Source organism: Trachemys scripta, chromosome 2 (assembly GCF_013100865.1).
Source record: "Trachemys scripta elegans isolate TJP31775 chromosome 2, CAS_Tse_1.0, whole genome shotgun sequence".
Classification (NCBI taxonomy): Eukaryota; Metazoa; Chordata; order Testudines; family Emydidae; genus Trachemys; species Trachemys scripta.
This window is the reverse complement of record NC_048299.1, coordinates 32,460,442-32,475,042: the sequence shown is the minus strand read 5'-3', so window position 1 is coordinate 32,475,042 and position 14,601 is coordinate 32,460,442. Positions and strand designations below refer to the sequence as shown.

The 14,601-nt window shown below is 40.1% G+C and overlaps 1 protein-coding gene across 4 annotated transcripts in view; it reads right to left on the bottom strand.

The window, feature by feature from the left end:
- Positions 1–14,601, bottom strand: part of LOC117872109 (protein adenylyltransferase SelO-like) — a 50,701-nt gene that overhangs the window by 4,611 nt on the left and 31,489 nt on the right. For 2 of the 4 annotated variants that reach the window (XM_034760194.1, XM_034760196.1), the window contains 2 exons: positions 11,139–11,218; positions 9,672–9,715 (listed from right to left, as the gene is read on the bottom strand). In XM_034760194.1, the coding sequence (XP_034616085.1) occupies positions 9,672–9,715; positions 11,139–11,218 (124 nt within the window). Of the gene's footprint in view, positions 1–9,396; positions 9,474–9,671; positions 9,716–11,138; positions 11,219–14,601 lie in introns of all 4 variants that reach the window. The other 2 variants (XM_034760195.1, XM_034760197.1) reach the window with 2 other exon arrangements.

Genomic DNA, 14,601 nt, shown 5'->3' with positions numbered 1-14,601 from the left:
TATCACTCAGACAAGTCCTAATTTTCCTCTGTAATTAAAGCATGGCCTTCTGGTTCAGTATGTTTTTTTTTTTTCAATTAATAATGACCAAAAGAATATCTATCGATTAAATCTGTTTCTTAAACCTGTTAAACTCCCAGTATAAAACTTTACATGACACAGGAGCAGTGTATTTTCCCAGGGTCAGTACCTGACTATTCCTTTATATGAGATCAATCAGCAGTACTAGACGCACTATTAGCCTTAGCCTTGGCATGAAGGGTCTATGGTTTTTGCTCACACAACTAAGGCTCATTTGTTCCAATCATTTTGAAAGGGGAGATGTTCTAGCATGGTGGGGCTTGAACTTTCTGCCCTGGGCTCCAGCAAATCTCATGCCCCCTGAAACCTACTCGCAGCCCCCCACGGGGCCCCGTTTCAGAACTGCTGTTCTAGTAGATGTCCCAGTAGTTTTAGTGTGAATAACACTTGTTTCAAGCCATAGAAAATGTTTAAAGAATAAAAAAATATTTCTGAGGGGAAAAAAATATGTAACCTTCTAAAATATGCTTTGAAATAGTCCTATGGCATATTGTTCGAGGGGGAAAAAAACAGACAAAATACCATTGATAAAATCCTGAACCCTCAAATCATCTCTCAACTTGTCCCTCACTATGTTCCTTATTTCAGATTAAAATTTAACTCTTCTCCACATAATGCCATTTTCTTCTGTCCTTTGTAAACAAAAGCACTGATACTATGGAATGCTTTTGTTTGCTTGCAAATGTATACCTTGTAGGCAGCAGGTCAGCACCTAAGAATTCACACCAGAGAGAGACCATGGCCCTGATCCTGCAAAGAGATTCATGGGGTTCACCCTTACAGTAGAACTGCATTCACTTTTGATGGTTTCCTTTGCAGAATTAGGGCCTAGGACAGGTAATACTTCTCTGGTAATATGCACAATTTATAAAAAGCACAACAAATCCAGCTAATAGCTAGTATTTCTTGAAGATCTAACTGCCTATGCAGTAGGTTAAATAGAACTTGTAGTGACTCATAATTCTATTACATTCCTTACTTTGGGAATTGGACATTGGCAGTTTGAAGCAACAAGACTCATTATAGGCAACACAGCAGAAGAGGTTGATACTTTACGTTATTTAGAAAGGAGAGTGAGCTATACAACTGAGTTGGGACTCTGGTTTTGAATTCTGAGCTCTAAAGGCTCCCCAAGCCAAAGCAGACTAGCAATGCTGCAGAGGTGAAGCTCTCCTTCAGAGTGAAAGTGCAGTCTGAAATCTCAGGCACTGCATTTCGTGAACCAGCCTCAAAATGATTTTCACCCCACAAATAAACACATTGTTAGACAGAGATAATACTGCTACTAAAATGTACCTTTCATCAGTGTGTTCAGGTAAGTTTCAACTACTGTTTTCCTTAAGACTTAAAAATATATAGTTATTAACAACATTCCTTCCTAACAGTATTTTTTTATTTTAACAAGATAGTACTACTCTGTATGCATTCAGTGCTTTTCATCCATTAGAAACAATCATCAAATAAGCCTAACACTCTCCCAGTGAGATTGGTTTCTTCATTTTATGGATAGAGAGACTGATGCACAGAGTGGAGAAATAATTTGCCCAATATCCTAAAGCAACTCAGTGGTAGGGCCAGGAATAGAATTCAGCCATGCCAATATCCAGAATCCTGCCTTAACCACTAAAGCTCTGCCTCCCTCCAGTGCAATGGGATCTACTTTGTCCGAGCATTTGATCTAATCCATTATATTGCTTTTCGGGAATAAACTAAAAATATAGTAACAATATCAAAGAATACTGCAACAGATGGGAAAGTAACATGACTCACACTAAAATGACAACTCACATTGAAACAAGGACTCTCAGTACCAGGAGGCAATACAAATTCTATTAAATAATATTAGTCCCAAGCACATATATCCTGAAAAATAGCAAACTGACAAGTTTGACAGTGGATTATCTCTTCTGTATAGAAAAAAATATTAAGAATTAAAATTAAATACAGCGGACCCTCGCTTGAACACGCGTCTGTATAGCGCGATTTCACTTATAGCGCAGGACCGCGCATGGATCCCGAATTTAATTAATTACATTGGGATCCATGGTAACGTGGTCCCTGCGCATGGATCCAAAACCCTGAGTTGAAGCAGGGGTCCAGTGTGGTATTAATCAAGGAGTTCTGAAGGAATTTAAGAATGAAGTGGGTGAGCTGCCAACAAAAATGTGCGATCTTTTACTAAAATCAGCTTTTATACCAGAGAATGGGAAGGGAGCAGATATTATACTGATCTTTAAAGAAGTTAATGGGGAGGTTTTGGGAATTTTACGTCAGCAAGCCCTTACTTTAGTATCAGGTAAATTGATTGGAATTACATTAAGAAGATAATTATAAAAGAACTAGATGAATTGGATATGAAAGGAACAAACCAGCACAGCTTCTGTGAAGAAAAATTGTGCCTCTCTGACCTACTTGAATTCTTTGAGCTGGTCTATGAAACTGAATAAAAGAACATGATAGAATTTTTGAAAGTCCAAATACATTCTTTGACAAACTCTGTAATAAAAGGCTGTTAAAAAGCTAAGCAGTCATAGAGTGAAAGATAAAGTATAATCAGAGATTAGAAACTGGCTATTTGAGAGAAACGAACAGTAGGAATAGATGGTTAATTTTCAACATGACCCAAGGTTATGTAGTAGGACCAGTGAAGTTTAAATCATTTATTAATGATCTGGAAAAGGGGGTGAACAGTGAGATGGCAACATTTGCTGATTACACAAAATTATTTAGGTAATTCAAGACTAGAGATGACAGTGAGGAAATTCAAAGGGATCTAACCAAGCTAGATGAATGCACAGCACCTGATAGATGAAATTTGACATGGACACATGTAAAGTAATGCACGGTTGACTAATTTGAGTAGGATATTGATAATCTAGGTGTTGCAATTTATATCATCAGAGAACAAGAATTGTAGGTAAGCACTTTTCTTTTGTACCCATGGCATCTATTGTAATAAACCACCACAGATACTCAAAAGCGCTACATGAAAACTATATAAACACAGATGGGGGGTATAAGAGGCTTAGCTTCCCCAAACAGGGCAAGAAATGCCAGATGTGGTGCACCTCCTTTTGGAAGCACACTGGCCCACTGCCTTTGGAGTGCTGGATGCTCCCGAGAAGTGGGGAGGCCACCAGCGCCCAGACCATGGCCCCACTTGCACTTGGCCTCTTCCCCTATAGCCCCGCCCCGAGGCCCTGCCCTTGCTCCCCTTCTTCCTCCAGGGCTCCCCACTCACTGCTTGCTCCCTCCACCCCCTCCCCCGCACCTGCCGTTGCTCACCCTTAAAACAGTAGCAAGTGGAAAGGGGGCTCAGGGGAGGGGGCAGAGAGGAATAAGTGGTGGGTGCCTCAAAGGAGGGGATGGAGGGAGTGAGCAGTGGGTGAGGGGCCTTGAAGGAAGAGGGGGAGCAAGGGTGGGGCCTCAGGGGAAGAGGCAGAGCAGGGGCAGGAAGAGGCGGAATGGGGTGTTGGGGAAGAGCCCAAGTGGGAGCAGGGTCTTGGGGCAGAGAGGGGGTGGGGCATGGGCAGAGCCATGCCATGGTCCAGGCACTGGTGGCCCCTCCTACTTCTAGGGAGCTTCTGGTGCTCGCGCCCAGCCTCCCAAAATGCCTATGTGAATAAACAGTAAAAGATTAAAAAAAAAATCAGAATAAAAAAAATGCACTATAATAAGCTGCGACAAGCATGTTGCATGATAGGAACCTACAGCTACCTATCTATATACTATATTAAATGTGCCTATTGCCATAGCGTCTAAGTCAGTGATACTCAGACCTCAGTGCAATATTATTGCCTGCTATTTAACATTAATCTTCCACATGTAAAATTATAAGAACTATCCCTTAAAATGGATAAAACTTCAGATAGAACATGGGGATCCAAAATATGAAGGTCAAAATAATCATGGTCAACACCCCAGTAGTAGTGGGAATTTGTGCCACACCTAGTTTTTTAAAATGATTGATAAACCACAATCTAATTTCCTTCTATTTTTCACTGGAATCAATGAAAGCTTTTGAAAAAAGTATCTGATCAATATCTCACAAAGGACTATGGCTACCTGCTGCAAATGCAATTACACATATGAATAAAACTTTCATCCAACAGCTCCCAAAGTAGCATGGTAACTAAGGACGAAGCCTACAATACTTTTGGTGCAAAGTAAGATCAGATCCTCTATTGACTGTGCACCATCTGTGCCTCGAGACTTTCAGTAGTTCAAGGTCCTCTATATGCAAACTTTTCACAGATTTTGCAGAATTTACTGTGGAGCCACAAAATGGCCAGGCAAAATCTCTCTCTAAAGAAGAATCTCAGGATCTGGCTCTCAATATGTAACACAATAGCTGAAAACGCAGCACTAACAACAGTGGATAATGTCAAAAAAACATTTCTCCCACAGGGCTTGATCACGCATACACTGTAGAATGTGCCTAAATAAATCAATGGTTGTCATATTTACTAATTGTGATGCTCATAACTTTAACATTATTAAGTGTTAACATTTAAAAAAAGCCCTTGCTTTGCTAGTGAAAGCCAGCAGAGAACAACTATGCCCACTACTAATGGAAATAGTCAAAGCCTCCTCCAGGGAAGCATACCAACCACACACTTTCAAAAACACAAAGTTCTCCCAATCCTCAAGAAGCCATCATTTGACTCTGAAGACCTCTCCAACTATTGTCCCATCTCTAACTTCCCATTCATGAACAAAATAGTAACCACCAAGCTCCAACACATGACATCAGCTAACATGCTGGATGCCTTCCAAGGGCTCAGACCAGGGCACAACACAGAGACAGCTCTAGTGGCACTAAAAGACAACCTTCTTATGGCCACAGACACAGGTAAGATCTCCAGGCTCATGCTGCTGGAACTCTCTGTAGCTTTTGACACAGTGGGCCATGTGGTATTGTTAACCAGCCTACATGACATAGGAGGGACAGATGGTCAAGCACTACAAAAACAACAAGGAGTCTGGTGGCACCTTAAAGACTAAAATTTATTTGGGCATAAGCTTTCATGGGTAAAAACCTCACTTCTTCAGATGCATAGATGCATGTCTCTATGCATCTGAAGAAGTGAGGTTTTTACCCACGAAAGCTTATACCCAAATAAATTTTAGTCTTTAAGGTGCCACCAGACTCCTTGTTGTTTTTGTAGATACAGACTAACACGGCTACCCCCTGATACTCAATCACTACAGTGGCTCCAATCATTCCTCTCAAGCAGAACGCCAAGAGTGGTGATGATTAACTGCTCCTCTCCAAAGACCCTCACCTCCCTTCCTGCAGGGATCCATACTATTCCTTCTTCTTTTCAATATCTTCCAGACAACCAGCGGAGATAGTGAGGCGTCATGGGCTCAGCTGTGAACTATATAGCTCATTCTCATCTGATGCAATCACCACCACTATTATGATAACACAATGCCAGCAAGTCATCAGCTCTTGGGTGAAGAGCAGCTGGCTCAAGGCAAGACCAATGTGATGCTAGTTGGAGAAGGAAATGCGTTGAATGCTAGCCAAGACACTGTTTCCACTCATAGCATACTACCCCCATTTACCAAATTAGTATCAAGCCTCAGGATTCAGTTTGACTTTTCACTAAGCGTGGATGACCTGATAGCATAAGTATCTAAAACTACCTTCTTTTACTTCCAGCTTGCAATGAAATGTGGCTCTTTCCTTGAGGATAAGGACTTGGCCACAGTGATCCATGCACTTGTCTGCTCAGGATGGATTACTGTAATTTACTGTATCTGAAGCAGAATGTGGAAACAATGCATAAGCTCCAGCTGATACATAATACAGCTGCACAACTACTCCACAGGGTAGGCCATCATGAGTACATCAGGCCTATGATCAAATCCCTCCACTGGCTCCCAAACAGTTTCTGATATCAGTTTAGTGCTTTGGTCCTAATCCTCAAAGCAGTTAATGTAGCTGGGGCCTGATCTATTCAAGACTGAATTTTGACCTATAATAATAACTGATGCGACAGTGGCACTGCTCTAGAACAAGGTAGATCACAAAGGCCAGGACACAGTGCATAAGAGTTGAGGAGATATGGCTACTGAATAGAGATTCAGAGGAGATTAGGCAAATCCAGAGTCTGATTGTCTTTAGGAAATGCTGCAAAACCTTCCTCTTTGAAAAGGTCTTTCCACCATATGACATTCAAAACACTGAACCACCCTCTTCTACGAAAAAAAGGTAAGTTAATAGAGTCTAAACAATCAGAACCACAACCCTACCCCTAGTAGAGATTTTACCTTGAAAAGGAAAAAGTGATAAAGACTCCATGAAGTCCACTACAGATTTTGATATTGCTAATGATTTACACAGATGTCGCTCAGATGTATTACTCCTGGGGGAATTCTGCGCCACTGCGCATGTGCAGAATTCATGTCCCCCTGCACATTTTTTTCTCTGCAAAATATAGATTCTGGTGAAGAGGTGCTGCAGTTTCACCTTTCATCCACCAGGGGTTGCTGTGGCGCCAGAAGACAGAGCAGACAGCCGGAGAGGCTGCATTCCTCACAGCAGGGCCAGGTGAGGAGGCTCCGGACAGAGTGGAGCACACAGAGCTGCTAGGCAGTCACAGACTGGGATTTAGAAGGGCTAGTAGGGGGGAGGGGAGCAACTCAGGAGCTAGTGGAGTGACAATGTTGAGCCAAGGGCTGAATGGGAGGTGGGCTGCACAGCCATAAGGGGACAGGGGGTATAGGGCTGGGTGAGGGAGGCTGCAGGACACATGTGGCGGGGGTAGGGGCGTGTAGAGACACAAAGGGATACGGGGTGCAGGGACACACAGGGACAGGGGCAGATGTACCTGACTGAATAGCAGAAGCTAGGGTCAGCCAGGGTCTGCATGGGGGAAGCTCCCCAATTGCCTAACAATTCCTCCCCCACCCAAAAAAACCTTTTCCATACTTCTCTCACCCACACCCAACAACCCTCCGGGTTCACGCCCAGGCTCCTTCCCTCTCCCTCAGCTCCTCCAAGCCCTCAAGCCTTTGCACTGCTTCTGAGGAGTGCAGGAAATACGTTTCTGTATTGTAGTTTAAATGCATTACTCAAAGTTCTGTATTAATATGCCTAGCAAGGAATCTATTTGTCAGAAACATTTCCTGAATCTTTTTTTTTTTTGTCTCTATTTTTACAGACATACTTCCTGACAGATATTTTGAAATAAATTACTGAAATAACTGAAACTGGTCTGATTATATTATGTTATTTTTACAAATAAAATATGTATAATTTTGCAGAATTTTAAAGTATGTGCAGAATTTTTAATTTTTGGAGCAAAATTCCCCCAGGAGTAATATATGATGACAAGCAGCAATATAAAACTATAGTAAGATAAGAAATGATTATATGATTTTAATAACTGCATGTTGATTAGGAAATAATAAAGTTTTGTCAGTATTGTGATGTCATCTTTAAACAATGCGTAAATGAGATTTCAATATTATGTAAACAGAAATTGATCTTTTGATATAAAACGATATTGTAGTTATAATAACGTTAAATGCAAGTCTAGTGAGAAAGAGTGATGAGTGTGGTCTAGTGATTATCAGGAGCTGCGAGCTAGGATTTCTGGGGTCAATTATCAACTCCACCCATTGATTCATTCTGGAGCTTTAAGCTAGTCATTTAAATTATGTGACTCAGTTTCCCCCATGTGATGTTGATAATCACAATTATAATAACTAATAACATTTACCCTATCTCACAAGTGAAGCTTGATGATTATTAATGTACTTGTAAAATGATTTGAGATCCTTATATAAAAGGGGCTATACTAGCAGTAGTAGTAAAAGTACTGATATTTCTGAAAGAAATACTATTTTCCTTAAGAGTTAAGATTTCATACAGATATTGTAAATCTCACTTATAATGCTCTGATGTAGATTTACTTGTTGAGTTATATTTTTAGGTGCCAGTTTACCTCTCCAATATGTGTATGTGTTAGTAATAGGATTATTCTAAATCCAGGGTGACAGGAGCACTGAATCTAGCTATCAGAATCAAAGTAAAGTCCACTATTTGATATCTCAGATATAAGGCTAGATTCTCTTAGGCTGCATTTGCTTCTACCTGCCAGGGTTGAATTTCACCCAGAGGACAGTTCAAGTTCCTTGCTGGTGCAGAGATGTGCAATTTAGTCTTCTCTCTGAACCAGCAGAAGCGATTTCAGTCCATTATCTCAATCAGTTGTAAACTTTCAATCCTACCAGTCAATTTATATTCAGAAGGCTGCATCCACAATGGAAAGGGTTAGAGACACCAGATTTTTAAATGAAAACTTAAATTAATTAGTCTTGGTTTTCAGGGAATGTAAAAACCAGAAGAAATGTGGATTCCACCCACATCCATGGTCCCAAAAGCCAGCTATGAGCATTTCTAATTTCTACTTTATTTTATGGAGACTGTTGGGGAAAACGGATAAAAACAAGTTTTAAAAAACAGAATGTTTTTTGTTTCAACATGTTCAAAGCTTTTTTGTATGAAAATGGCAACAGGTTTGGTACTGCATTTTAATACTTGCTCAACAGAAAAAATGGTGCAGAAAAGTAAATTGTACTTCACAAGTTTTAGATAAGCATTCATAGAGAAGTATATTTGGCTTTAATCAAATAATGAAATGCAGAACAATGTGATGTATCTTGACCTTTGAAAGATTAGAAACATCGATTAATAATGTTTGTTCATGAATATCTTTCACCTAGATTAAACTGCCACAGCAACAGGATGAGATTAGTTGTTCACATTCTAAGTAATTATGAAGAGATTCAGTTACTTTAAATTAAAGTAACTGAAACTGTGATAATTTATACAAGGAAGAAGTCTGAAGAGGATGAGTGGATCATTTTAATTTAATTAATGTAAACACAGTACAGAAGGAGTGAAAACAGTAACTGCTGAAGGAATAAAGCTTCATTTTAAGCCATGAACTTCATGACGATTTGTTCAATTGAAGTATGTATATACAGTTCTGTCAGGATACATTTAGCCAGATTCTGATCTCAATTACACTGGTATAAATCTGAAGTAATTCTATCGAAGTTTAACAGAATTACTCCAAATGTGCAGCAGTGTAATTAAGACCAAAATCTGACCCTTGTTTCCTTTTCTTCATAAAAATATGGTACTTTTTAGTGCTCCTGAAAGGTAGGGGATGATAGCCTTGAAGAACCCTGTTTTGTGCAGCGAGGCACCACGTACAAGCGTGATAGTGCTTTTGAGTTGTTTGGGGATTTTGTTTGGAAAATGAAACAAATACAATTGCCATGAAATACAATTACCCATTCTCTCTCCTCAGACAAAAAAAGCTGTACCTGGCACAGTACCCTAACAGTCACAGACTCAGGCTCTGTATAACCTGCAGGAAAGCAAATGTACATACTTCTATTCCCAGTGGACAATTTTGATACTTTCTTCAGACCATTGACAGGTCACAACCACAGTAATTATTTAATTGAATACCTAGTGCATGGATAGCATACATCTGTGAATAAACTGTTACCTAACGATTTCCAATTGCCTGAAAAGTTCTAAATTCTTCAATTGATTTACTTACCTGTCATTCTTTTTCTTCTTGTACTGTCTGAATCACCCATGTTACTATACGTGGAAAACCAAAAAAAAAATAATAATAATATTACATGAATTTTGTGCACTTTAACTTCTCTTGTTGATACCATATTTCCCTCTTTTCCCTTTCATTATAGTTTCCTATCCTACTGTAAATGGAAAAAAAAAATCAATAATTCCATTAGTTGAACAGCAAGAATTAAACAAACCTAACTGGCATATCTACTTTCCTTTTTATCTCTCTCCTAACATTTTCCCAAGACATCATTCAAAAAGTATTCATTCTACATTTGTTTAGTACATATACTCCCTCAAGGTTTCTCAGAAGATAATGCATCCAGCACAAAGTGGCTGAGTTTCATTCCTGTACTGAATATATTCTAAATGCATTTCATTTGACACTATTGACCTAATTTCCTAAACTGCATATGATCAAATGCAAATGGCAAATAATTATTCACTGGCACAAATGCCAAATTACAAATCTTACTGGACATTTACCAATATCTCAGATTTGTAGCTGCAGCTCTGACAAATGTATGTGCAAATTAGGCACATAATTTTGCCATGCATTTGTGGGGTTTACTTACTTTTTAAAATATTTTGTTCTCCTTCCATTGAAGTTAATAGGAGTTTTGCCATTGTTTTCAATGGAAGCAGGATTAACCCCCTAAGTGCAATTACACTCTGAAAAGTGACTATGTGAAAATCGCATTTTCTTTCTCTGCAGATTTGCTCCCTAAGAATTGTATCTTTAAAGAGAATGAGAATTGTCGTGAGTTTAAAAATGTTTGATTTCTCTTGTTACCACTATCAGCCCTGCAAAGTCAACACAACTATGTAAGAGCAAACAGGGTTCTTTTTTGGCTTATGAAACAACAGAATTTTAGCTGGTTCCAACTGTGAAGCAGACACCTATGCAATCCACTGTCTTTCAATTACACATTGAGTCACATCTGTGCAGTCCCCTAAGTCCAAGGCAACAGGGTTGCAGAAGTGTATATGAGAAGAGCACCTGACCAGAAGCATATAGATTACTAGTGAGAGAACACAGCTTGACTTTCAAATCCCAGACTGAGTTTGCTGGGTTGTCAGTTTAAAAAAACAACCATAATTGTAAAGTGAGTAAATATGCTATGGGGTCACTGAAGGACACTTCAATGCTGAACTCCATAACGTCATTTTTACAAAGTTGTGTTTCAGAATAGACCAGATTGTAATTAGATAGAATAAATATACATTCCAGCCATGCAATTATCATGGCAGCTAGCGAGATCTCCATTCACATAGGGAAAAATGGCATGTAAAAGTATGCCCAGGAGCAATATATAGAATTGGCTGAAGACCATGCAATATCTGACCCAGACCAGGGTAAGATTAAGTTTACCCCACCTAAATTCCACTGGGGTAACATACTCTTGTTATTTTTAATTTGAAACTGTATTTATCTTACCGTCCTAATCTCAAGAGGTATATAGTAACCCAGTCTGAAAAAAACTTGTGTTTAGCAAGGTCCTGCAGAGCCCAGAATTCCTAAATGAAAAAATACCGTTAATGATAGGTACACACTGCAGGTTGTTACTTATAAATCTGTTCACTTTGTTCATTGCTTGTAAAAAATTCTAGGACATAAGCAGGGCAGGAAGAAGCCACAGTGCTTGGCACTTAACTTTTCTTTAGTGTGCTTGCTTTGTGGTTCATGCTAACCCAGAGAGATGCTACAAGGATATCCGTGCTACCTGTGTCTGAGCTTTGTGTGCCTCAAGTGAGGCCCCTTTATAAATCACTTCTTTTACAGAAAATACACAGCTATTTACAAATATTTGTGAGAGGGAAGGAAAATGAATGGGAAAAGAGGTGGTAGACAAAGAAAAGAAGAGAGGAAACAGGGAAGGAAAGGGAGGAGAAAGAAGTCTGATAAAGGAGCAAGATGAGAAAGCAGACTCAGGGCAGCCACAAATCAGGTTTCACAAGCTGGTTAAACTGTGTTTACAGTTGCTTTGCGTTGTCTGTGTGGGACAAAAAAAGCCAGCAAAAATAAACATTACAGAAAAAGTCTAAGAGGAAACAGGCACAGATATGCATAAAGAGATACACCACAGTACACGAGAGAAGGAAATGAAGAGTGAAACAAAGAAAGGGACGTGAAAAGAAAGAAAAACAAGGGAGTCAGGGAAAGTAACTGGATAGAAGGACTGGCTTGAGCAACCAGCTTGTGGATAGGAGGAGAATGTGGAAGTCCAGTATTCCTATGTGTGGATATGAGGATAAATGGCTTTAGCGGGAGAAAAGAGATACTCCTAGTTGAGAATACAATGGTGTTAAATTGCTGTTCTTGCAATATCCCTGCTGGGTTTTGGCATGTGTTTATATGTGCATCTAGAGGGAGATATGCGAGTGATCTGCTGATTTGTAAGAACATACCTTGCCACTGGCAAAGCATTCTTGCATAGATAAAACTATCTGTTTTGCATGCATATGAATCTTTTAAACAGCATAAAATTACATCTGGTATTTCAAACAAGGTTTGGGGGATCAGAATTACTGGGTTAAATTATTTTCTACCTTGAACAGAACACTTTCTCCTAGACAAGCCTAAATTGACATGCTTGAAACAGTTTGTTCAGCTACTCAAACAGCAACAGCCCAAATAAGGGCTGCAGAAGGCCCTCGGCCTGGTGAAGGGGTGTGATTACTACACAAGGAAAGGAATGATCATCCAGCATTAGGGTGCTGGCCTAGGATTTACTGCCACAGATTTCCTAGGTCACCTTGAGCAAGATATTTAATCTCTCTGTCCCTCAGTTAAATGGGGATTATAGCACTTCCCTACCTTACAAGTAGGGGGTGTGAGGATAAACATATTAAAGATTGTGAGACGCTCAGACACTATGGTAATGGGGGGCATATAAGTACCTCAGAGAGACAGACACAGCTAAACTGATTCACCAGCCTGGCCCCTCACAGAAGAGGAGATGCAGTAACCAAGAACACAACTGCAGCCCACAGCTGCTATTGTAGCCTTAGGAGCAACTCCGCTGCATGTTTGGGAGGATTCCATCCGCTAAGAGCCAGGGAGAGGTTTTGTCTCTTACAAAGCTATTCTTGCTCTTACGTCTTTCTTCTCAGTCATCTCCTTGGTATACATGAGTCTCTCCAAAATAGTAGTACTTTGCACATCTACAGCATTTGCCATCTGAGGCTGTCAAAGAGCTTTTCAAATATTAACAAATCAAACCTCAGAGCAACCCACTGAGGCAGGTATCCTCATTTTACAGATGAGGAAACTGAAAAGCAGAGACTTTGGCTAAGATCATCTAAATGTCTGTGACATAGCTGGGAACAGAATCCACATCTCATGATTTTCACACTCAGCCTTATGCACAAGAGCATTTTGCCTCCCACAAGGATGCATTTGTATATCTGCTAGCCTGTCCTGAGCTGGATTCAGAAGAGAAGCAAAAAAGGTCAAAAGATAAAGAGGGTCTATGAGTTTTTTGGACATGATGAAATGTGCTCCCCACAAAGAAAAAGTACCATAAATAGGCACAGTAATCCTTTGTAAAAAGATGTGTGTTTCCTTCCAGATTTCCATGAGTCCCCTTTGGGGAGTCTATACTGTTTATTAAATTATTACTTGCTAAGCGTCCTCCACACAGTCAACACCTCAGTTAATCCTCCACTGTTGAGGACAACATTAAATGCAATCTGTATATTTTTCTACTTCATCTTATAGTTGCTAGATTGTTTTTACCTGTTTTATTTTGTTATTTAGGCCTGGAGGTTAGGCTCAGTTGCGTTATCTGTGGGATGGGCTGGGACTATGGGCTGGACAGGGACAAAGATGTGTTCTCACGTTCTTAAGTTGTGATCAGGGCTAGTCCTAGGCCCACGTTGGGATTGGAGAGGGACCAGATGAGGGATGGGGCCATGGTGGGCCCAGGTTCAAATTAGGGCTGGCGATGGCCCATGGGCCAGTTAGCATTAGGTCTCGGAGCCAGCTAGATGGCCTAAATGAAAACAGAGATTGAGGTCATCTGGGGGGCCATGCTGGGGATGGCTCAGTGGACATGTTAAGGCTAAATTTGAGTGTGACCTGATAAGCCCTAGCTAACATTAGGTTTGGTGCCAGCACCAGGGCTAGGCTCAGAGTGAAGACTGGCTAGTAGCTCCAGGCTGGGTGCAGCCTGCTACATTGAAGTCAGGGTTACGTAAAACCCAGTGGGCCTTGGCTAGGGTTAAGGTTGATACAGGCAAGTGGGAACAAAATTGGATTGGGGTGGGCCAATGGTCCCAAAGTAGGGTCCAGGCTTAGTACCTATTGGTGGGCCCATGTTAGGTTAAAGTAGGTGCTAATTTGTGGATCTAGACTAGAGTTTTGTTTATTACCAGTTTGTGGAGCTGGGTTGGGGTTAAACACACTAAATATTTCAGAGCCTTTTGGATTTTTAAGTCTGTTACTGCTGTTGTGAAAATGGAATTTCCTGTATTTTGTCTTTGAAATATACCAGATTCCTGAATGCTTTGCTGCCATGGAAACAGATGGTGAAAGGCCTAAAATAAAACAGGCAACTCTAAAGCAACTATTGTTGCACAAACTCCATTCTCCTCCTCACTATGAAAAGCAGGTTTTGTGTGAACAATACTTAACTTAAAACAACCTACCTTGTTTCCATCACTTCAATATTAATTTAATACTTAGCTCTCTCTGGTGTGTTACATATTCAAAGTTCTGTACAAACATTAATTAAACTAATTAAACTAAAATGAAATTTAATTATATTAGACTGATTTCTATAAAAACAACAAAGAGTCTGGTGGCACCTTAAAGACTAACAGATTTATTTGGGCATAAGCTTTCGTGAGTAAAAACCTCACTTCTTCGGATGCATAGAGTGAAAGCTTTCACTCTATGC